The sequence below is a fragment of the Candoia aspera genome, chromosome 15 (genome assembly GCF_035149785.1).
Source record: "Candoia aspera isolate rCanAsp1 chromosome 15, rCanAsp1.hap2, whole genome shotgun sequence".
Lineage (NCBI taxonomy): Eukaryota > Metazoa > Chordata > Lepidosauria > Squamata > Boidae > Candoia > Candoia aspera.
In genome coordinates, this window is record NC_086167.1 from 737,708 (window position 1) to 762,532 (window position 24,825).

The 24,825-nt window shown below is 44.0% G+C and overlaps 1 protein-coding gene across 1 annotated transcript in view; it reads left to right on the forward strand.

Moving 5' to 3' along the window:
- The window catches only part of SMARCB1 (SWI/SNF related, matrix associated, actin dependent regulator of chromatin, subfamily b, member 1), a 34,861-nt gene extending 10,451 nt beyond the window's left edge, over positions 1-24,410 (forward strand). The window contains exons 4-10 of the mRNA XM_063315851.1: positions 2,679-2,808; positions 3,043-3,180; positions 8,625-8,752; positions 9,366-9,532; positions 22,391-22,581; positions 22,990-23,121; positions 24,155-24,410. Coding sequence (XP_063171921.1) covers positions 2,679-2,808; positions 3,043-3,180; positions 8,625-8,752; positions 9,366-9,532; positions 22,391-22,581; positions 22,990-23,121; positions 24,155-24,194 — 926 coding nt within the window. The 3' untranslated portion in view covers positions 24,195-24,410. The remainder of the gene's footprint in view (positions 1-2,678; positions 2,809-3,042; positions 3,181-8,624; positions 8,753-9,365; positions 9,533-22,390; positions 22,582-22,989; positions 23,122-24,154) is intronic.
- Positions 24,411-24,825: the final 415 nt, after the last annotated feature.

A 24,825-nucleotide genomic window follows, 5' to 3' on the forward strand; every position in this document is an offset into this window, starting at 1 on the left:
CAGATTCTTCAGGAGGCATACAAGATGACTTGGTATCCCCATACCACTAAGAACTTGCCACAATTTGTTATGGTCCACACAGTCAAAGGCTTTAGAATAGTCAATAAAACAGAAATAGATGTTTTTCTGAAACTCCCTGGCTTTTTCCATTATCCAGCAGATATTGGCAATTTCGTCGCTAGTTCCTCTGCCTTTTCTAAACCCAGCTTGTACATCTGGCAATTCTCGCTCCATGAATTGCTGAAGTCTACCTTGCAGGAACTTGAGCATTACCTTACTGGCATGTGAAATGAGTGCCACTGTTCCATAGTTTGAACATTCTTTAGTGTTTCCCTTTTTTGGTATGGGGATATGTTGATTTTTTTCCAATCTGATGGCCATTCTTGTGTTTTCCAAATTTGCTGGCATATAGCATGCATTACCTTGACAGCATCATCTCGCAAGATTTTGTTCAGCTGGGATGCCGTCGTCTCCTGCTGCCTTGTTATTAGCAATGCTTCTTAAGGCCCATACCACTCTTCAGGATGTCTGGCTCTAGCTCACTGACCACACCGTCAAAGCTATCCCTGATATTGTTATCCTTCCTATACAGGTCTTCTGTATATTCTTGCCACCTTTTCTTGATCTCTTCTTCTTCGGTTAGGTCCTTGCCATCTTTGTTTTTGATCATACCCATTTTTGCCTGGAATTTACCTCCGATGTTTCTAATTTTCTGGAAGAGGTCTCTTGTCCTTCCTATTCTATTGTCTTCTTCCACTTCCGCGCATTGCTTGTTTAAAAATAATTCCTTATCTCTTCTGGCTAACCTCTGGAATTTTGCGTTTAATTGGGCATATCTCCCCCTATCACTGTTGCCTTTTGCTTTCCTTCTTTCTTGGGCTACTTCTAGTGTCTCAGCAGACAGCCATTTTGCCTTCTTGGTTTTCTCTTTCTTTGGGATGTATTTTGTTGCCGCCTCCTGAACAATGTTGCGAACTTCTGTCCAGAGTTCTTCCGGGACCCTATCTACTAAGTCCAGTCCCTTAAATCGATTCTTCACCTCCACTGCATATTCCTTAGGAATATTAGTGAGCTCATATCTAGCCGATCTGTGGGTCTTCCCTAATCTCTTTAGTCTGATCCTAAGTTGTGCAATAAGAAGTTCGTGATCGGAACTACAGTCAGCTCCAGGTCTTTTTTTTACCGACTGTATAGATGTCTGCCACCTTTGGCGGCAAAAGGATGTAGTCAGTCTGATTTCGGTGTTGTCCATCTGGGGAAGTCCATGTATAAAGCCGTCTCTTAGGTTGTTGGAAGAGAGTGTTATGCAGAGTGAGTTGTCTTGGCAAAATTCTATCAGCCTATGTCCTGCTTCGTTTTGTTCTCCCAGGCCATGCTTACCTGTAATTCCAGGTGTCATTTGACTGCCCACCTTAGCATTCCAGTCTCCTGTGATGAAAATAACATCTCTTTTAGGCGTGTTGTCCAGTAGGTGCTGCAGATCCTCATAGAACTGCTCTACTTCAGCTTCTTCAGCATCTGTGGTTGGGGCGTATATTTGGATCACTGTGATGCTAGATGGCTTGCCCTGAATTCAAATTGAGATCATTCTGTCATTTTTTGGATTGTATCCAAGCACTGCTTTAGCCACTTTACTACTAATTATGAAGGCTACTCCATTTCTTCTGTGGTCCTCTTGTCCACAGTAGTAGATCTGGTGGTCATTTCATGTGAAGTGGCCCATTCCAGTCCATTTCAGTTCACTGACACCCAAAATGTCTGTCTATAATCTTGACATCTCACCAATAACCACATCCAATTTGCCCTGGCTCATAGATCTTACATTCCAGGTTCCAATGGTGTGTTGATCCTTAGAACATTGGATTCGCCGTTCACCACCAGCACCGTCGGCCGCTAGCCATCCTTTCGGCTTTGAGCTAGCTGCGTCATCACGTCTGGGGCTAGTTGAACTCATCCTCTGTTCCTCCCCAGTAGCATTTTGACCATCTTCCGACCTGGGGGTCTCATCTTCCGATGGTATACCGACATATCTCTGGTTGTACTGATCCATTTAGTTTTCACGGCAAGAATACTGGGGTGGGTTGCCGTTACCTTCCCCAGGGATCGCATTTAGTCTGACCTCTCTGTCATGACCTTCCTGTCTTGGGTGGCCCTTCACGGTTTAGCTCATGGCATCATTGAGGTGCTCAAGCTCCAGCACCACGACAAGGTAATGATCCTTTGCTGAAGTTCAACCTCCTAGCTTATAGAAAATTACTTAGCATAAGACCTGCTGTTCTGCAGAGCATTTGGGTGCGGATGGTTTGTGGGCTGCCAATTAATTGCTCTTCATTTGTGGAATTGTTAATGTTTTTGTTACAGATTCCATGGAAATGGGCAGTCTATAAAATTGTCTAGTAAATAACTCCTCAGACAGTGGCTTGCCTGAGCTGAGTGTCAGTGGGGAGTGTTGTTGACTCCCTTTTGTGAAAGGTGCTTGTTAGAACTTGAGCTGAGGGAACGGGTGCCTACTCTTTGCTAGTATTGCCTTTCTGGATAGTCCACCCCTATGAAATAAACATGAAATGGGTACCAGCATTTATTTTTGATCTTCCAGTTGTCTGAGGGGAGCAGTTTGTGCTGCTGAGGTTCCACAATCCCGTTTCTTTGTTTCCCTCACCCCGCCTTTCCTGTTCCAGATCATGGGTATACCACCCTAGCCACAAGTGTGACTCTCTTAAAAGCTTCCGAAGTAGAAGAAATCCTGGATGGGAATGATGAGAAGTACAAAGCCGTCTCCATCAGCACTGAACCTCCCACCTACCTTAGGTAACCAGTGGGTTGTTTTCCTCTTACTGGGGGAAAAAAAAAGGCCAAATGTATATTCTTGTTTCTTTGGTGTAACAATCTTCCTCACAAATTCTGCTTTGCTGCATATTCACTCACTCATTCAATATTTATGGCAGATATAAAGGTATTTAAATTCTTTCATGCAGGAAAGAAGGATGCAATATTTTTAAAAATTTGCACTTTTTCCTCTTCACAAGCACTTTTCTTTTTAAGGGAACAGAAGGCAAAAAGGAACAGCCAGTGGGTTCCAACCCTTCCAAATAGTTCCCACCATCTTGACGCTGTGCCATGCTCAACAACCATTAACAGAAACCGCATGGGCCGAGACAAGAAGAGAACTTTCCCACTCTGGTGAGTGTAGCATTGTTTGGGGCAAATTGAGAGTTATTAGGAGTACTGTAAAGTATGTGGACTGTGGAGGCTTGAGTGCCCATTTCAGCATCCCAGGAAGGAGTTAGGGTTTTTGTTGGAGAATTAGTTGGACTTCAATTTTTTTGCATCAGTTGGAGACCAGTTTTTTTTTAAATACACCAATTATCTCTCTCTAGCTTTCAAACCCATATTAACATGCAATAACTCAGATTCTGTATAAATGATTAAATGTGTTCTTAAAAGATAGTAAGTTTCCTGAATTATTGATATTACTTGTAAACGTTCTGAAAGAATTAAGGCTGCATGATCTGCAGAAAGGACTGAAGAGCAGGTGGCAGTGTGATCAAGAAGGCCTTTGTGCAAATCTATTTGGTGCTCCAGTTGCACCCATTCATATAGACTTGAGAAGCTATGCTCATGGTCACACATGCTTTGGTCACCTCCCATTTAGACTAGATTTTTTTAGATTTTTTTATCCTGCCTTTATTATTTTTATAAATAACTCAGGGCAGGGTACATATCTAATACTCTTCCTCCTTCTATTTTCTGCACAATAACTCCGGTGAAGTGAGTTGGGCTGAGAATGACTGGCCCAAAGTCACCCAGCCGGCTCTCATGCCTATTGCAACACACTTTACATGGGGCTGCCCTTGAAGACCACTTGGAACTTATAGCTGGTCCAGAATGCAGCAACACGCTGCAATACACCCCTGTAACACCGCTTCTTCACAAACTGCACTGGCTCCCAGTAGACCTGGGTGCAATTTAAGGTGCTGGTTATCAGCTATGAAGCCCTGTATGGAGTTGGGCTGCGTTATTTGCGGGATCGCCCATTCCAATTGTTTCTTCCTGTCCCACAAGATCTAACAAAACAGACATGCTCCAGATCTATTCTATTAAGCAATGCCATCTGATGGGACCCAGGAGATGTGCTTTCTCTGTTGCCGTGCCTGCCCTGTGGAACAGCATACCACCCAAAGTTAGGATGGCCCGCCCCTGCTGGCCTTTCATAAGGTGCTAAAAACTTGGTTTTTCTGTTGGTTATTGGGCCAAGGTGCTAGATGAGCCCTTTAAGGGGTTATTTGCCTCAGATGCACTGTTTTTATATCTGTTGCTTTTGGAGGTTTTTTAAATTGCTAGCCTGACGTTAGCTGCCCAGAGTTCTGTCCTGCACATGGGGTAACCATATACATTGAATGAATAAATAAATAAATCTAACGTTTAAAACCACTCTAGCCCATTGACTTTTTAAAATTTGACATTCTAGTTCTTTATTCTCTAGTTACTTGCACGATTCCCATATCTGTCTTCTTATTTGGTGGTGCTTACAAGTTTATGAACTCTTAAATTTTTAATATTTCTGCATAATTATGATCTAAAACGTGTGTCAGGATTTAGTATTCTCCCAGTGTATAGGATGGGTTTTGTAGTAATTATTTTAGCATGCCTGTAGTAGCAGTTAGGTATGTTAATTAGAATTGTTGAGACAGCCTGAATAGCTCGCTCCAAGGTCAGCTCGGCTGGCACTATCAGCACTTGTTAGCTGAGTATTTGCAGCTGGGAGTTAGAAGAGTTGTTAGAGGGAAACCAGCATTCAGGGAGGGGCTGGTGCAGAGAGGGGCTGGTACTGGGGTATTTGTAACAGCGACTGCGTGGGCTTTCCTTAGTCTGATCTTTGCCTTGGACTGATCACCTGTATTAATAAAGAATTCTTCCGCATCCTTTGATGGCTTGTGATTGAGAGACTCTGAATTAATAACTGAGGACCAGGACCATCACAATGTGATCTGTTCTCCACACAAGTCCTAAAACTAGATAAAGAAAACTCAGTTAAACAAATAAGGCAAAAACATTATACTTGTTCATTGATTTATTGAGGAAAATGATCCAAAGCTACATATTTGTGTGTGACAAAAGTACGTGAACCTCTAGGATTATCAGTTCATTTGAAGGGGAAATTATAATCAGGTGTTTCAATCAATGGGATGATAATCTGGTGTGAGTATGGTATGGGAGGTCGTGTCTTATTTAAAGAACAGAATTCTGGGTATTCACTATCAAAGTCTGATCTTCACAACAGTTATGTGAAAGTGTGTCATGGCTCCAACAAAGGAGGTTTCTGAGGACCTTCAAAAAACAGTAGTTGATACTCAACAGGCTGGAAAAGGTTATAAAACTATTAGCAAAGAATTTGGACTCCACCAGTCCATTGTCAGGCACATCACGTACAAATGGAGGCAATTCAGCATCATTGTTAACCTCCACAGGAGTGGTCAGCCAACTAAGATCACATCAAGAACAGGGTGTGTAATACTCTGGGAGGTCTCAAAGAACCCCAGAGTAACATCTAAGGAACTAAAGGCCTCTCTTGCATTGGCAAATATCGGTGTTTGTGAGACCACCATCAGAGCGCTGAACATCAATGGTGTGCATGGCAGGGTTGCAAGGAGACAGCCACTACTCTCCGAAAAGAACACTGCTGCCCGTCTACAGTTTGCGAAAGACCACGTGGATAAACCAGAAGGCTATTGGAAGAATGTTCTGTGGCTGGATGAGGCCAAAACAGAACTTTTTGGCTGAAATGAAGAGCGTTCTGTTGGGCAAAAAGGCAAACACTGCATTCCAGCATAAGAACCTTATCCCATCTGTGAAACGTGGTGGTGGCAGAATCATGGTTTGGGCCTGCTTCGCTGCCTCTGGACCAGGATGTCCTGCCATCTTTAATGGAACCACGCATTCTGAATTGTACCAGCAACTATTACAGGAAAATGTCAGGGTATCTGTCCATGAACTGAAGCTCAAGAGAAAGTGGTCATGCGGCAAGATGACGACACACACGTACGGCCAAAGAATCGTTAAAGCAGAAGGAAGTTAATGTTTGGAATGGCTGAGTCGGAGCCCTGCCCTTCATCCTACAGAAATGCTGGGGAGGGACCTGATGCGGGCAGGCCATGCGAGGAAGCCCACCGGCATCCCTGAGCTGAAACTGTTCTGTAAGGAGGAAAGGCTAAAATCCCTCCAAGCTGATATTCAGGGCTGGTCAACAGTTAACGGAAACCTTTAGTTGCAGCTATTGCTGCCCAAATGGGGCACACAGTTCCTGAAAGCAGAGGTTCACGTACCCTCACACAGGATCATTTTCCTCAATAAATCAGGGAACAAGTATAATGTTTTTGACTCATTTGTTTAATTGGGTTCTCTTTATCTAGTTTTGGGACTTGTGTGGAGAACAGATCACGTTTTAGGTCATATTTATGCAGTAATATTTATGCAGCCCCCCAGAGTCACTTTCATAGTGAGATGGGCAGTGTATAAATTTAATAATAAATAATAAATAAAATAAATAAATACTGAAAATTCAAAAGGGTTCACAAACTTTTAAGTACCACTGTATGTACAAATTTAACTGGATTTGGGAACTTTCAAAGTACTTTCCAGTAATATTAAAAGCATGGAAGTTTTGGGTTCTGCCAATTTGTCAGCCCAAATTGTAAAATCAAAAGATAACCAAAACCCCATTCAGCAGTGTTAAACAATTGAAATTCTTTTAGAAGACCATTAGCAATGAATTGATCTGAAGTATTGATTCCATTTTTACCCATGAAGTCTGGAAGTTTTAATCAAAATTTACTAGCAATTTTCAGGTTATGATAATCTCATAATATCAATTCTTCCTGAGAATCAGGGCTGAGTTGATTCCTTTCCAACATTGCCTCTGTATGTTTTGCAGCTTTTAATGCAGGAAAAACAACTGATATAACTTGGCAAGAAACCAAGTTTTTCAGGGCACCAAACCTTCTAACTCTGCCCATATTCATTTTTTAAATCATCTTCTTCCTAGCATTTTCCCACTATCGCGGGAACTGCTTTTCGGATTCTGAAATGCCACTTTGCCCCATCATTCACATCCTCAGGGCGCAGACCCTCAATTTGCATGTCCTCATTGATGGTGTCTTGCCATCTCTGTTTTGGTTGCCCATGTGGCCGCTGGCCATCGATTTTAAGATGGTAAACTATTTTGGTGACAGCAGCTGGTTCTGCTCCAAGGACATGTCCATACCAACAAAGCCGGCTTTCTCTCATCTTCTCTAATTAATGACGTGCCTAGTTGTCGGATGGCATCATTTGTGACGTGATTGAGCAGGGAGTTGCCTGATATCCAACGGAGCATACGCATTTCCATAACATGGAGGCGGCTCTCTATACCCTTTGTTGCTGCCCAACGCTCGGTTCCATATTCATTTTTTAAATAAATTGCTTAAATTCACCAAGCCATAGAGATCGAAATGATAAGTCTTGAAATAGGGAAACTTAAATCCTCTTCCTCATATGAAAGTTGTAATTTAGATAAAGCCTAGGGGATCTGAACATCCCTAAGGATTTTTTTACTACCTTATCGATCAGTTTGAAATATTAGCAAGTACTAACACAGAAATCCCTCTAAGAATATATATCTATCTTGGAATCACTTCTACTTTAATCACATGCATTCTACCTCTATAAGCTTTGGAGGATTTTAAATCAGCCATTTATATTGATACTGTTCTGAGAGAAAGAATTGGAATTATTAATACTATCAAAGAAATCTTCCTACGGATAAATACTTCAATATATTTAAATGGGATGAAGCAAAACATCCACATCAACTTTAGAACCAATAGGAAGTATATTAGTCATTCCATTTAATAGAATAACCTGATATTACTGAAGGGTTGTACTCCATCCATACGTTTTGGTTAAAAAACCACTGATATTTGTCAGAAACGTACAGAGTGTTATCAGTATATAACAATAATACAGTCTGGCCATCTTCATACTCAAAATATTCTTACTTTGGCCAATGATTCTGAAGTCAAATCAAAAAGAATAGGACAGAGTAAACATTTTTGGCAAGCTCCCCATGGCATCATAACAGAAGAAGAAATAATTATTTTATGATAACCCTTTCTACCTGTTTAGAATATCACATTTTAATCCAGTCAACAACATTGAAAGCAGAACTGGTTATTGAAAAATTTGCCAGAGTGGACAAGTTTTAGTAGTAGAGTTTAACAGACTGTTTGGTGAGTGTTCTAATATATCTGGTGAAAATAATCATATGTGACCAACTGAACTAGTGCTGTTTTGCCTCCAGTAGTTTCACAAACATGCAGCAGTTTTGGTCTTAAATAAATTAAGAAAGTTAATTTAAATATATTCCAAAGAAGCAACGGCTCTCCCTTAGAAATGATGAGCGTGCGTTGTTACATCAGGCAACCAGCTTCCTTCTACTGCAAGGATGGAATCTTCTCAGGAGTCATTAAAATCGTCTGCCCCTCCTGATTCCTGGTCCCTTTGAATCTGGCTTCCTCCTTTCTCCCCTTCCCCTGCCCTGGTATCTTCCTTGCCTAATTCAGTGGCGGTGTCCTGCCACTTTTTTCCAGCTTTGATGACCATGACCCAGCAGTGATCCACGAAAATGCCTCACAACCAGAGGTGCTGGTCCCAATCCGACTGGACATGGAAATCGATGGGCAGAAACTGAGAGACGCTTTTACATGGAATATGAATGGTTTGTAAAGAAGGGGATGCAAACGAGCTAACCACCCTGATCTCGAACATTGGAAACCTTTATGAGCAAATGCGGCCTTTCCCCAAAAATACATTTTATCTATTCCTCTTAAAATAGGCACACACACTTGAGTTTTTCTGACTGTGAATAGTTTCATAAGGGTTTTTGGTGTTTTCAGGTAAATCAATAAGCCAAAAAAATTTTCCTTTTCATAAGTGCACAAATCAGCACCCTCTGAAAAGACTTTGGAATCAAACCATTGGCCACATCGAATTCTGTGCACTGTTAGGGCCCCCAGTAAGGTAACTGTGCAGCAGGTGCTTGAACTCACCACACCTAGATAGTGTCTTTTTAGACTTCTGTATATTAATATACAATCCTTCTTGATTTTTGTTAGCATCAGAAACAAAAGGCAGTTTTGTAGAACTGTGTTTTGAAAGTAGGTTTACGTCTGTCAATACAGTATATTGTATATACTGTGTTTTAAATTATTCTAAAACTGATTGAAACAGTTTTTCCGGTAGCCTGACAAAAGCGTTTTAGAGTATTGTAGCTCAGATGCAAGTATTGCTCTAGAGTTTGCCAAATAACATGGACTTTTTGTCTCCATCAGAAAAACTGATGACTCCAGAAATGTTTTCAGAGATTCTCTGTGATGACCTGGATTTGAATCCCCTCACTTTTGTTCCTGCTATTGCATCTGCAATACGACAGCAAATTGAGTCTTACCCTACAGACAGCATCCTGGAGGACCAGTCGGATCAACGTGTCATCATTAAGGCAAGGAGAGGGGGATGCAGTGGGGAAAGTCCTCCAAGGCTCTCTTTAGTGTGAAGACAGTCAGCTTCTATACTGTTTCCTCTGGGATAAGCAGTGTTATGCAGAGCACAGAAAAGGCAAATGAAAGGAAGACAGGAGATAAGAAGAAAGGAAATCCAACAGATTTATTCTGCATCCAACTGTTCGTTACATCTCTCTATAATTTTCTGTCTCTGAAAATCACTCTTGCTTCCACCACATCCACACACCAATTCTTTAACTTCTCACCTCTCTCTCTCTGAGGATCTCAGCAGCTCTGTACAGACGCAACTGTCTCTGTCTCCCTCTTTCTCTCAACTGTTTAGTCATCCATTGTATACTTGTTTTGTGTTCCACTCATTGGTTTTCTCTGCCTGATGAAACCACATCAGCATGCTTCTTTCTGCATTCACGTGTATTTATTTATTCAAATTTTGTCACCGCCCATCTCCCCCAAAACATTCATCCATCCTCATAGTTCCTTCTTACTGTGTTCTGCTTTGCTTTACCACATTCTTCTTAAGGAAGCCATTCCCTATTTTTATGTTTCTCCTGACACACCCAGCCCTCACTTACATATAACAAAGTGGGCAGAAGCACACTCTTAGGAACAGCCAGTTTCCCGTCTTTCAACGGTCATTCCCTGCTCCAGACCACTACAGTTCTACTAACATTGTCACGTCTGCTAACTCCTTCCATCAATTTTCCCGTCTTTCTGTGGAGGTATAGGGAAACATCTGTTTGCTCTAACTTTTCCTGTTTATGTATAAGTTGTCCACTTCCACGTATCTTCCATTACACCCTGGTCTTTAATGCATTAATTACTCGTTCTTTAATACACTAATTATTAACCCCATACTTGTATTAAAAAATACTCATTCACTTTCCCCAAAATAGACCTGGAACATTACAAGCATTCCTTATCCATTTGTTCATAAATATGACCTCCCACACCTTGTTTTATTTAACTCTCTGCTAAATCTTAAGCTATTCACTAAACAGTCCATTTATTTTGACCTATGCTTTATTTTCATTGTCTACATCTCTTACTGCATTCAGCAACCAGACTTTTGCTCCATATTCACACAAAACGTTTTATAATTGAAGCCTATTCACTTTAAGTAAAGGTAAAGGTTTCCCTCGACGTAAAGTCCAGTCGTGTCCGACTCTAGGGGGCGGTGCTCATCTCCGTTTCAAAGCCTTGGAGCCGGCGTTGTCATAGACACTTCCGGGTCATGTGGCCAGCATGACGACACGGAACGCCGTTACCTTCCCGCCGAAGCGGTACCTATTGATCTACTCACATTTGCATGTTTTCGAACTGCTAGGTGAGCAGGAGCTGGGACGAGCAACGGGAGCTCACCCCGCCGCGCGGTTTCGAACCGCCGACCTTCCGATCGGCAGCTCAGCGGTTTAACCCGCAGCGCCACCGCGTCCCTATTCACTTTACCATGCACTTTATCTAAGTCAACAGATGTACAATAAACCTTCCTTTCTCATGTTCGTACATTTCTCGGTGACTTGCTGAAGCACAAAAATCAACTCTGCCTGCCTGCCTGAAGCTGCAGTCCCTTTCCCAAGTTTGACTCATTACTGCCTCTCCAGAATTCTACCCCAGAATTCTGCCAAGCACCTTCTCAGGCACACCTAACAACCTCATCCCCCTGCAGGTTTTGCATTCACCACTGTTACCCTTTCCTTTTGTATAAGGGAACAACAAGGGCAGTTCTTTTAGTAGGTAAGGACACTTGCAACCTTTAAAGGGCACAAGGAGCCTCCAAGAAAGTGAATGGAAATAAAAAGAAAGGATGAATTGATTTGGGATGAAGCCAAAGTTAGAGAATCGTTTGTTGGCTGTGAAGGGATTAATTCGAACTTGGAGGCTTCTTGTTCAGCCTTTTTCACCCACTTCTAAAACACTCTTTTTTTAAAAGAATTTTATTAAATTTCAGAAAAAGATAAAAGATACAGAAAAACAAAAAACTACAAAAAGAAAAAAAGAACTAAAGTGTGAAAACACAAAAGAAAAAAATTTAGACAGATTACAAAAACAAGTGACTTCCGACTTTAAACATGAAGGATGTACAGCAATTTCCCATAATCAGTCCCTTACTGTATAAAGTACCATTGCTCCCTCCCTTTATGTTAAAAGAAAAGAAAAAATATAAATCACCTAATCAACTCCCCCCAAAGTAACACAATTACTCCCTTCCTACTATTATTCTACACATTCCTGTCTACTATAATAAAAATAAAAAAGCATGTAAATTGTCTACCATTATAATTAATAATAGAAAAAGCATGACTATGAAAAACACAAAGAAAAAGCCTTAATAATCATAATCCCACTCATTAACGATAAGCAAAGTCATCCAAAACCGTAAGACCGTCCAGATATTTTTATTCCCTTAACCCACTTCAAAACAGACCAAGACATTTACATATCCCCATAACAGGCACAGAGCTATTTTCTTCAAGAGATCAAACAGCCCAACTGCTCCCCTCACAAACACAGACTTCTCTCCAGAAAACCTCCCATACGTTATAGCCCCTTCTTCTCCATAACATTCCATCGGAAAGCAAAATTCACTCATGTCTTGCAGCTCAATTTCTCCATTTAAGTTTTTCAGTTCAGCCTTGCCAATTTCATCCAGGATTTCAACACAAGCCCAAATCTCTCTCTTAGGAGAGATAGTTCCATCGCTGTAAGATTCTTCAGGTACATCCACATCATCCCCAACCAGATGACACATTTCAGACCACATATTTTCCACAATGCTCCAAATGTCTTGCAGAATAACTTGGCAGGAATCAGAAAAAATCTGTTTAATACCAGCTTTGATATCTTGGCAACAGTCTGAAGCAGTAAGTTATGGCACCCCTAGATTCTTAACCAGCAAAAATGAGAGAGAATGGAAAATTTCCAAACTGAGTTAAGATAACAGACAGAGAAAGTAGCAGCAGGAAAGCAGAAGTTCAGAATGGCAGATTCAACGTGTAGGAAAAATGCCAAAATCTTCAAAATTAGCACAAAAATAATAACGAGACAATAACATTGTAATGATTGCCTATCCTAACAGAGTCAGACTCATAAGCAGGTACTTAATGATATCTGATTTATTGTGAGAATAGTATGCAAATACAGAGAAAGCTGAGAATGAATAAAAGCGCGCCAAATACAAACTAAAAACCCTTGGCTCAAAACGTAATCCCTCCCCTCGCCCGGCCGTAGCAAACTCCCCCCCCCCAGGTGCTGTTAACCATTTTCACTGATCCTGGGAAAGTAACCTTGAACACATGAGATAACCCAAACACATTCCAAACCAACAGCCAACAGATAACAACTCCCCAAGATGGAATCCTCCTCCCTTCCCAGATCAAACACGTATCAGGTAAATGACATGCGAAACGTTACGATGTATCAGGAACATTGGAACGGTGAACATGACATACCGCCCCCCCAAAAAATACTAAGGAGCAGGTTTCATAGGATAAGCAATGTGGAAGCGTCTAACTAAAACAGGAGAGTGAACATCGCGGGCAGCCACCCACTCAGGGTGGGGAAAATGTTTCCATCAGATTAGGTACTGCAAAGTGCCACGAAGCCGGCGAGAATCGAGGACCTCCTTCACCTCAAAATGTTGTTGCCCGTCAATCATGATTGGTGCAGGAGGTGTAGGTTGGAGATGCCAGCGATCGGAGTGGGTGACAGGCTTGAGCAAGCTGCAATGAAAAACAGGATGTAAACGTCTAAGATTGTGTGGTAAATCCAATTTAAACGTGACAGGGTTCACAACTCCCACAATGGGAAAAGGACCAACAAATCTAGGAGCTAATTTCTTCGAGGGTTGAGGAGACTTAATGAACTTGGTGGAAAGGTAGACCTTATCCCCAACTTTAAAGGCAGGTTGAGGTGCTCGTCTCTTATCAGCATGCAGTTTATAGGTGGATTGGGCATCAGCCAGCGCTTGTTGAATTACCGGCCAGGAATCGGCCAGGTGTGCAGCCCAATCCGAAGCAGAACAAGGCGGTGTAGTGGGCTGAGGCAGATCAGGAATGGGCACAAAATCCCGGCCAAAAACAGCACGGAAAGGGGTGTGCCCTGTGCTCTGATGAACAGCGTTGTTGTAAGCCACTTCAGCAAAAGGCAGGAGATCAACCCAATTGTCCTGCTGATAGTTAACAAATGCGCGGAGAAATTGCTCAAGGGTCGAATTAAGAGCCTCTGTAGATCCGTCAGTCTCAGGATGCAACACAGTGAACAACGCCTGTTTAGTGCCCACCAGCTTTAAAAATGCCTGCCAAAACTGGGAAGTAAACTGTGTCCCACGATCTGTGACCAAGCGGGAGGGGCTCCCGTGGATCCTGTAGATGTGGACTAGGAAGAGGCGGGCTAATTGTTGAGCAGACGGAATGGAGGCACATGGAATGAAATGGGCTTGTTTAGAGAAGTAGTCTTTCACCACCCAAATCACAGTCTTTCTCTGACTAGGAGGCAAATCGACAATAAAGTCCATGGAGATCTCCTCCCAGGGACGGGTTAGGGTTAGGGAGGGACTGGCCACCGGCTGTAGCAAGCCTTGCGGTTTGCCCCCCTTCCGTTTTGACATGGCACAGACAGGACAAGAAGCAACATAGTCTTTGACATCACATCTCAATGTAGGCCACCAGAACTGCCGGCGCACCAGGTGTAAGGTTTTCACAAAGCCAAAATGACCAGCCACCCTATCATCGTGAGATCTACTCAAAATCTCCCTTCGCAAACTGTCAGGGACATAGAGGCGGTTCTGCTTCCATGTGAAGCCTCGGTCAAATGTAACATTGTCTCTATTCGCTTCCAACCAAGTGTCAGATTTCAGTTCGGAGAGAAACTTTTGTTGCAATTGCGAAGGAACCGCCGGTGTTCCCCCAGCCAGTGAAATTGAAGCTGAGGGCAGCTGCGCACGAGTCTGACTGCGTGTGACAGCTTGCATACCCAACTGGGGTTCTGTCCACAGTGTCCCCACCATGTCAGGTACCTGGAGCGAATCCTGGGGCAGGCGGGAAAGCGCATCAGCCAGGAAGTTTTTCTTTCCCAGAATGAACTTCAGTTTAAAATCAAAGCGACTGAAAAATTGAGCCCAACGGATTTGCTTAGGGCTGAGCTTACGGGGCGTGCTAAGCGCTTCCAAATTTTTATGGTCAGTCCAAACCTCAAAAGGACATTTGGCCCCCTCTAAGAGGTGGCGCCATGTGTCCAAAGCAGCCTTGACTGCAAAAGCCTCTTTCTCCCAAACATGCCATCGCCTTTCCGTCTCGGAAAATTTGCGGGACAAATAGGCACAGGGCTTCAGGCAGCCTGCAGCATCCGCCTGCAACAAGAGTGCTCCAGTGGAGAAATCGGACGCATCCACTTGAACCACAAAGGGCTTAGTGGGATCAGGGTGTTGCAGAATAGGTTCAGCAGTGAACAGGCTCTTAAGTTTGTCAAACGCCAACTGGCACTCAGGTGTCCAATTGAGCAACGCTCCCGGGTTCTTCAACTTCCGTGTGTCCCCCAGCCCCTTTGTTCGTAATAAATCAGTGAGAGGCAATGCAATTTCTGCGAACCCCTGGATGAACTGGCGATAATAGTTGGAAAAGCCAAGAAAACTCTGGAGCTGCCTGCAAGTATGCAGGCACTCCCATTCCAAAATAGCTTGAATTTTTGCAGGGTCCATCTCAATACCCTTGTCGGAAATTCTGTACCCCAAATAGTCAAGCTGAGTCTTATGAAATTCACACTTAGATGGTTTAGCATAAAGCTCAGCCTTTCTCAGTTTGCTAAGCACCTGTTTCACCAAACACTCATGTTCTTCCATCGTTTCAGTATAAATCAAAACATCATCCAAATAGACCAGTACTCCTTTGAACAAATGTTCATGTAACACTTCATTGATCAATTGCATAAACACCCCAGGTGCCCCCGCCAAACCAAACGGCAAAACCTTGTACTGGAACGAACCCAGAGGACAATTGAAAGCAGTCTTCCACTCATCCCCCTCCCGTATACGTATACGGAAATAGGCTTCTCTCAAATCCAGCTTAGAGAAGATCTTCCCCTTGGCCAGATGTGCTAACATGTCTTTTATTATTGGCAAAGGATATTTGTTCAATATTGACACCGCATTTAATCCGCGGTAATCTGTACAAAGTCTCAATGTCCCATCCTTCTTCGCACGGAACAAAACGGGGGCACCTACTGACGAATTCGCTGGTTCAATAAAACCCCTGGCCAAGTTTTTGTCCACAAACTCCCGCAGCGCCGCCAGTTCTTTTTGTGTCATAGCATAGATTTTTGGCTTGGGTAGTTGTGCATCAGGGACCAACTCTATGGCACAATCAGTTTTCCGATGAGGTGGGAGTTGGTCCGCCTCTTTCTCACCAAACACATCTGCAAAACTCTGGTATTGCTCCGGCAAGCCCTCCAGTGGGGTGGCAGCGAAATGCGGGGTTGCTGCTGCCGCCCTCCCCACTGCAGCCTGCGGAGCGTCATCCTCTCCAGGGGCTTGGTAGAAACCATCCCCAAAAGTCAAAGTCCTGTGCACCCAGTTTATGTACGGGTTTTGCTGGACCAACCAAGGGATCCCCAGAATGACCAAAGGACCCCCCACAGGCGCCACTACAAATGGCAGCCCCTCCCGGTGGCTGCCCATTTGCAACGCCACCATGCCCGTGGAATGGGTGACTGGCTTTCCCCCCACCGTAGAACCATCCAGCTGGGTAAAAATCATGGGACGTTTTAATGGAAACCTGGGTAACTCCAGAGCAGCCACCACGTCAGGGTGCATCAAGCAATGTGAACACCCTGAATCGATCAACGCCCACACTTCAACAGTTCTTGTGCGGGAGCCTAACTTCACTTTCACTGTCAGTGTAGAATAGTTGCCACTCACCGAAATGTGGTCGCGCCCTTCCTCTACCACCTGCCCAGCGGCGCCCTTTAAAGCAGGTGGCTGGCGTTTCCCGCCGGCTGGAGCAGCTCAGGTTCCCCCTCGTCCCCGAAATAAGGGACTTCCTCTGCCTCGGTCTCAGCCAGAGCCGCCTTCATCTTCCTGGGTAGAGAGGGTGACTTCCCCGACGACTTTCCCGGATGTTCCTCGTTCTTTCCTCTCGGGCACGCTGCGACCTCGGTGACCTTCCTTCCCACATCGGAGGCATTGTCCCTTCGCGTAGCGGTGCTCTCTCTCCTCTTCCCATGCACATTGCCCAGGCTTCCCAGTGGGTGCAGCGGTGCGGGAACCCTTGCTGAGCCTAGCATATTTCATCACCCTCCGGTGAGCAAAAGTTTCCTGGGCATGCTCAGCCTTCCCTGCCAGCTGTATCCACTCATATAGGGAGTACGGGTTGTCTCGCCCAAGCGACCACCTTAGGACCTCCGTATTTAGACCGTCCTTAAAAAGTTCTATTAAGGTGGATTGGGACCAATCCTCAACTTTCCCAGCCAAAGCCTTAAATTCCAGAGCATAGTCTGCCACCGATCGTGGCCCTTGGCACAGCTCCTTCAATGCCTGTTTTGCTCTTTCTTTTGCTAACGGGTCTTCAAAGTGTAATTTTAACGCCCACAGGAATTCCTCCAACTCCTCCAACTCAGGGGCCTCCGATTGACACAACTGCACGTACCAATCGGCTGCCCGCCCCTTGAGCTTAGTGGCAATGGCATTAATCTTAGCCCTTTCTGAACGGAAGCACTGTTCCCATTTGTCCATATAACTTCTTGCATTGGTAAGGAAAAACGACAACTTGGTTGGGTCTCCATCGAATTTGACAGTAAAGTCTTTTATCCCCACTCCGGGCAGTCCCTTCGTCACAGCTGGACGATCGGGCTTCCTCGTAGCCCCCAAAGATCTCCGCTCTCGAGGAGGGGACCTTGAAATTCTCACCCTTGGCGCTCTCACTTCCTCTCGGTGCCGGGTCCTACTCCTTTCCTCTGGGGAAGGTGGGGGCGAGGAAGGAGTCGAGTACCTATGGCTGGACTCCTCTCTCCTCCTCTCTTGGGGATCCCAGTCCATGGACATTTTTCGGAACATAAATTCTAAGGACTCCAATTTAGCCTCCAGCAGTTTTATACGTTCAGGGGTTTGGGATCCCTCCTGTTTCTCTTGCCTCACCACAGTTGGGGGACAATGGGTACCGCTGCTTCCAAGATGTTCTTGACGTCCCGGGTAGGGCTCCCTGTGTCTCATCCCAGGTGATCAACTCGCCTGGCGACTCGCCGGTTGGTTCAGGGGCTCTCTTGCCTCCAGCCTCCTCATCCCTGATGCTGAAGCTCGACCCCTCCCGAACTTCTGAAGTCTCTCTAGGGGGAACTTTTTCCGTTCTTACCACCATAGAATCGGGTTCCCCCTCGCTCGACTCCCCGCTTTCCACAGCTTGTGGATTTGGTTTGCTCATCGCTAGCACGTCCCCTCACAAATAAATCTGGAAAGGGGCTAACGGAAATTTTTTTTTTTTTTTTTTAGATTCTCAGCTTTATGTAATGATTGCCTATCCTAACAGAGTCAGACTCACAAGCAGGTACTTAATGATATCTGATTTATTGTGAGAATAGTATGCAAATACAGAGAAAGCTGAGAATGAACAAAAGCGCGCCAAATACAAACTAAAAACCCTCGGCTCAAAACGTAATCCCTCCCCTCGCCCGGCCGTAGCAAACTCCCCCCCCCCCCAGGTGCTGGTAACCGTTTCTGCTGATGTCCTGGGAAAGGAACCTTGAACACACGAGATAACCCAAACACATTCCAAGCCAACAGATAACAACTCCCCAAGATGGAATCCTCCTCCCTTCCCAGATCAAACACGTATCAGGTAAATGACATGCGAAACGTTACGATGTATCAGGAACATTGGAACGGTGAACATGACAAACACACTCTCAACCCTCCTTAGTATTGGATGGAAAGCAAAATCCAAAGCTTTAAAAAAATGTAGAAAGTTAATCACAAAAGTAACAATAAGCACCAAGAGAGATTGTTTCTCCTTAATTGTAGAAAGCCTCTCTTAGGGTACAAATACTTTTTAAAAAATAATAAATTGGGTGCTTTAGAAATGGGGTGGCTGGACTTAATGTCTCTTTAAGGGCTGCAGCACGGCTTGGAAATGGTGAAATCCCAGCCTTCCGGTGAAGTCTTACCTGTCGATCGCACACTCTGTCCACGATCTCCTGGCTGCAGCTCCCCGTCCGGAGGACAAATGGGTCGATTCCAAGCATTTTCCGTAATCCAGAAAAACGCTCTGGACTACAGGAGAAACCAGCCTGAGCCTGAAGAAACTGCCACAATGCCAGTTCTGCCCACAGGGCACAGTTGGCTCAGTGCGCCATATTCCCACCAGGTGTCTTTTAAAATATTATTTAATCCATCAGAATCACTGCATTTTCTCCTTTCACTTGTTTCTTTCATATTTTTTCATGTCTTTCCCCCCCCCCCAAAATCCATTTACCAAATAATGGTCTGTCCAGCTTTCAGAACCTCTCCTCAATCTTGTGTCTTTCATTAATTCTCTCAGCCCCATAAGCAATGCTTTTAGGTTTATATTCCTTCCTTTGCCATTTGTATGCATGAATAGAATTAAGCTGAATACATGTTGGAAACAAGCAACCCTTTGTTCTAAACAAATACCAGTCATTGTTTTCATTCATTATTAGGTCCCTGACTGGCCCATTCTTTTTTTCTGTAGTCTTGTTTCAGACCATCCATTCATGTCAACTAACAGAATAACATTTTCCTGGATTGAATTCATTCAGAATTTTGCACTGTTTTTCTCAAAATTCATCCCTGGTTCTTTCATTATCACCATTCACTGGAGCGACTACCACCAATTTACGCCTACTTTTTTTTTCTTTTTTCATAAAACTTTATTAAATTTCAACAAGAGATAAAATATTTTTAAAAGCCATAAAAAGAATTGAGAAAGAAAGATCAGAAAGAAAGCAAAATTAAGGGTGCAGAAAAGAAAAAGGAAAAAAATAGCTTCCAACTTTCTTTGGTATAGATACAAATATAAGATACATTAACCTCTTACTCTAAAATTAACAATAGTACACAATATTTCTATAATCATAAACAATTCTAATAATCAAATCCCCAAATTAAATTTCATTTCTTTTAGTTGAATTTATGCTTGCTTGCTTATGCATCCACAACAATTTGGAAAGCTCCAAACACTCTAGCTCTTTTGTTCATAACTGAATCGTATACCCTCACTCCTGTGCATGTCTTCATCAACTCTGCTCCACAAGATCACACACCTCACTCAGACCTATTTCATCTTTCCCTTTTTAGGGTTAAGTGTTCCACTGTTTGTACATTTAGGAAGTTCCTCCTGATGAACCTCCTTCCTTGTAGTTTTATCTCAGTGGTTCTGGCCCTACCCCCTTGGTCAGTAGAGAATAAGTCCACTCCCCTCTTCTGCAAGGCAACCTTTCAGGTATTTGAAAAATGGTATCGTGTCTAATTGACTTTTCTATAGGTTGATCCTATAGACTAATCTATAGTCTAATCTACTATAGTCTAATCTAATTTATAGACTAACAACATACAGTGCAAAGACTGTAACAGCCACTATGTAGGACAGACAGGCAGAAGACTGGCAGAGCGCATCCACGAACACCAACTGGCAGTCGGAAGACACGATGAGAACTCCTTAATCTCACAGCACATGGACAGACTCAACCACACTGTCAACTGGGAAACTGCGAGCATCCTAAACCGAGCCAAATCCAAAAACGCCAGAGAATTCCTGGAAGCCTGGCACTCAGACAAAGCAGCCATCAACAGACACATGGAGGTAGACCACATTTACACACCCTTCAAAAGAGGCAATAGAAAAGCCAAAAGACCAGGACACTCCCTTGCCAGCAAGCAGCACCCAGATATGCAAAAATCAACACTAGGATTAACACCAGATGAACCATCAAACAGCACAATACACCCTAATCAGGGAACTATTAACTCAGCCAGTCAACCAAGCAGCAAACAACAGCCCAATCAAAGAACTCTCAAGGAGAGAACAACACCCGTACCAACACAAGCAGGGCAAGCCACGGTATGTAAACTGAGAGCAAGGCCCTCTCCCTCCTTGCACTGAAGATGTTGCCGAGTCTGGCAATGAAACGTCTGCAAGGAAAGGCTCAGAGAGCACCGAGGACTCCACAGACTAATCTTCTATTCTGTAGGCTAAATTATAGGCAAATTCTTTGACCATTCCTTATTTACAAACATACCAACAAATCAGAGGAACACCCATAGGATCACCACTCTCAGGATTCATAGCATTCAGACAAGCACTAATGCACTGCAGCAACCCAGAACGCCGGAACAAGGAAACAGATCATCTATGCAGCATCTTCCAGCAAAATGGGATACCCCCACAACTATCAAAAGGCGCCTGATCACCCAACCCACTACTACCCAACCAACAGAAGCCATGAAAAGGATAACACTGCCAAACATCAGAAACGTCTCAGAAACCACCAACAGACTGCTACAACCGCATGGCATCACCACAGCACACAAACCAACCAAAGCCCTCCAGAACATCTTAAGCAACCCAAAAGACCCAGTAGCCCAAGAAGAAAAAACAGGAGTCATCTACAGCATACAGTGTAAGGCCTGTAACAGCCACTATGTAGGACAGGCAGGCAGAAGACTGGCCGAGCGCATCCACGAACACCATCTGGCAGTCAGAAGATGAAAATTTCTTAATCTCACAACACATGGACATACTTTCAACTGGGAAGCTGAGTGTTCTAGACCAAGCTAAATCCAAAAAAGCTAGGGAATTCCTGGCAGCTTGGCACTCAGACAAGTCAGCCATCAACAGGCACACAGAGGTAAGCAACATTTACATGCCATTCAAAAGAGACAATAAAAAAGCTAAAAAGGAAACAAAAAGACCAGAACACCTCCTTGCCAGCAATCAACATCCAGATAAGAGAAGATTAACACCAGGATTAACACCAGATGAACAATCAAGCAGTAAACAACAGCCTAATCAAGGAACTACCAAGGAGAGAACAACACCCCCACCAACACTGTCAGGACAAGCTACTGTATATGAACAGAGAGCAAACCCACTTCCTTCTAGCACTGAAGATGTTGCCTAACTGGGCAACAAAATGTCTGCAAGCAAACAACCAAGCTCAGCACCAAGGACTCCACATTCCTCATTTAGCTTGGTTTTCGGATCCCTCGCTATCTTGGTAGCCCTTCCCTGAACTCAATTCACTTTTTCCTTGTCCTTTTCTTTTTTGAAGTCTGATGTCCAGAACTCAGTGTGGTATTCCAGATGGGGTCTCACTAGGCCAGAATAGAGTAAAATTACTTGCTGTTGTCTGGACTTGGTGCTCCTAAATGCAGTCCAAGATAGCATTTGCCTGTTCTGCAGCTGCATCACACTGCTGGGTCATGTTTAACTTGTGGTCAGAAAGGATACCTGTATGGTATGTGGGAATGACCCTGAGAGAGAGAGGAAGAGCCACAGCTGGGGGAACTGTAGAATAAGAGGCAGCTTAACCCGCAGCAGGAATGGGGGCATGGCAAATGTCTCAGAAGGGACCCTCCCTGCTTTCTTGGGCTGTAAAGTTAATGGAGAGAAATGTACTTTCAGACTTGCAAGATTCTGTTAATAGACCTTACGGAGAATTAGTTCATCTGGGCATGCTGCTTGTCTCTACACAAGGCTTGGCATCAATCTTGCAAGGCTATACCACTGAATGGATTTCTTTGCTCTTCAATATTCCGTAGGAGATGGAGAGGGGGAGTTAGATTTAAGTTTGCTTGGCATATAAAAAATGAACTCATCTGTGTTTTGTGCTTCTAGCTCAACATTCATGTGGGGAACATCTCCTTGGTGGACCAATTTGAGTGGGATATGTCTGAGAAGGAGAATTCCCCTGAGAAGTTTGCCCTGAAGCTATGCTCAGAGCTTGGACTGGGTGGTGAGTTCGTCACCACCATCGCTTACAGCATCCGGGGGCAGCTGAGCTGGCATCAGAAGACGTATGCATTCAGGTATTTATGCTTTGATCCTGTCCCCAGATGGGGGGACCTGAGGGATGGCTGATTTGTGGACCGACCGCCAGGTATTGCTGAATATTTCCTTTGGCTGTGCTGCTCAGGACTGTTGGGAATAGAAGTTCTGAGAGCCACAGCTTCCCCACTCCTACCACGTGGAGTTCAGCTGTTCTGACTGCAAGATGCTGTAATGCAGCACCTCTGCTTCCTTGCACCTGGGAGTCCAAGTGTCTTCCACAATCTGAAGCCAACTTGTCTGCTTAACCTCAGATCCAATTCTGCTGGATGTGGCAGTCCATATAGGATGTGAGTGAGAATAAAGGATGTGACCCTGTACTGCAAGGTTTGGAGCTCAGGATTTGGTAAACTCTGATTCTTCCCTCTCATGTCATCCTGGCCTCTTAGCGAGAACCCCCTGCCAACAGTTGAGATCGCCATCCGTAACACCGGGGATGCGGACCAGTGGTGCCCTCTACTTGAAACCCTCACTGATGCTGAGATGGAGAAGAAGATCCGAGACCAAGACCGAAACACAAGGTACTGCTGCCTATCCTCGGGGGGTTTTCCCTGCATCTGTCAAATACAAGTGAAAAACTTTTCAAGTTCCCATTTGTGTCACAGATTTCAAAATTGCTCATAGGGAGACAGAAGAGCCATTTCCCTCGCTCCCCAAGTTTTTCTAGGCAAGCAGCCTATCCTGAAGCGGAACTCCAGGTTTCAAAGACACATATTTTGAACAATCCATGCAGCTTTTACTTCTTGTACCTACTTGCGCCCTTTTGGTGTTTTTATGCCACATCTCAGCATCTATTCCAAAGCCAGCTGTCCAGAGGGGTTGAAATTTAGGGCCATGTTCATTTCTTTTATCAGTAAGAGAAAAGAATCATACCAATTGATTAAAACTTTTATAGGGGCTGCAGAAGTCCAGCATATATGCCTCAGATGCAGGTTTTTGAGTATCGTACACACACCTTCCCGTTCAAGGCCATTTACTACCACTGCCCAGAAAGGTGTTTTTTCCATTGCTGATTGTTCAACGTCATTGAAAGAAAGATCTGGCCTCCATCCTTAGACAACAGTTTGATCCCAGTGGACTTTCTCCACAGTATATTGCATAGCCACAGGGTTTCTTGTGTCCTCTTAACCCAGGGTTCCCCAAAGTGGTATCGACCAATAAAGGGTCAATGGGACTATCCATTGTTGTTGTTGTTTGTAGAACTATCAGTTAAAGTAGTATTTATTAAATTATTTTCATATAATAAATGTTTGGAGGTCGATGAAGCATCTGAAACTACAGCTGAAGAGTTTGGGGATCCCTGTGTTAACCCTTCTTCTGGCCAACAGAACTAGCCAGAGCATAGCAGCAAATTCTGCCACTGTGATTTACAGGGAGGTTTCCTTCTTTAAGTGGATAGTGCTGAATTTCATGTACTGCAACTGGAATGGTGGTTCACTCTCCATACATAGGAGCTTGTTCTGGTCTTCTCTTCCAGCCTGTTTCCCAGTTTAAGCTAAAGCTGTGCCAGGAATCTGCACTGCTGCTGATGGTTCTTTGTTGTCTTCCCTGCAGGCGCATGAGGCGTTTAGCCAACACAGCTCCAGCCTGGTAACCTCTGGAGAGGACCTTCAACCACCAGACTGTCTCCCCAAAGGACTGACTTCCTGTTCTGGGCCTTTGAGGCCTGCAGCCCTCCCTGGACTGGCTTGGAAACCAGGGGTCCCTTCTTTCCCCAGTCTCTACCTCTGGGGTCCAGTAAAGACAAATTGTGGCAGCTGTTCAACCCTTCTTTCCCCCTGCCCAAAAAACTTTTTAAATAAATAAATAATATTTTGATTTCCATCATGTTACTTAGTATGGATTTCCAGCTTCCTTTGCCGTCAAAGTATACTAATTACTTTTCCTCTTTTCTCTGTCCATGTGCATAGCAGTCATGATCTCTTTTTCCAATGCACTATTTGGGGAAGGGGGGAAGTCACTGGCTGAATTTGTACATTATTCTAAGCCCTAATGTGGTACATTTGGTTTTGGTATAGTTTGTTGTATGATCCCAGCCTATTTCTTTAGCAAACTATGGTTAAGCAAGCCATTCCTCACTGTGATCGAGGAACCCAGTTGATGGCTTGTTTTAGAGGTGTGTGTCTTAATGCTGCCGTGTGCCCATATGAAAGTCACTCAGAAGTGCTTGAGTTAACAACATGAGCTTGGTGGTGTTTCTGTTTTGGCTAAACATGAGTCTCTCT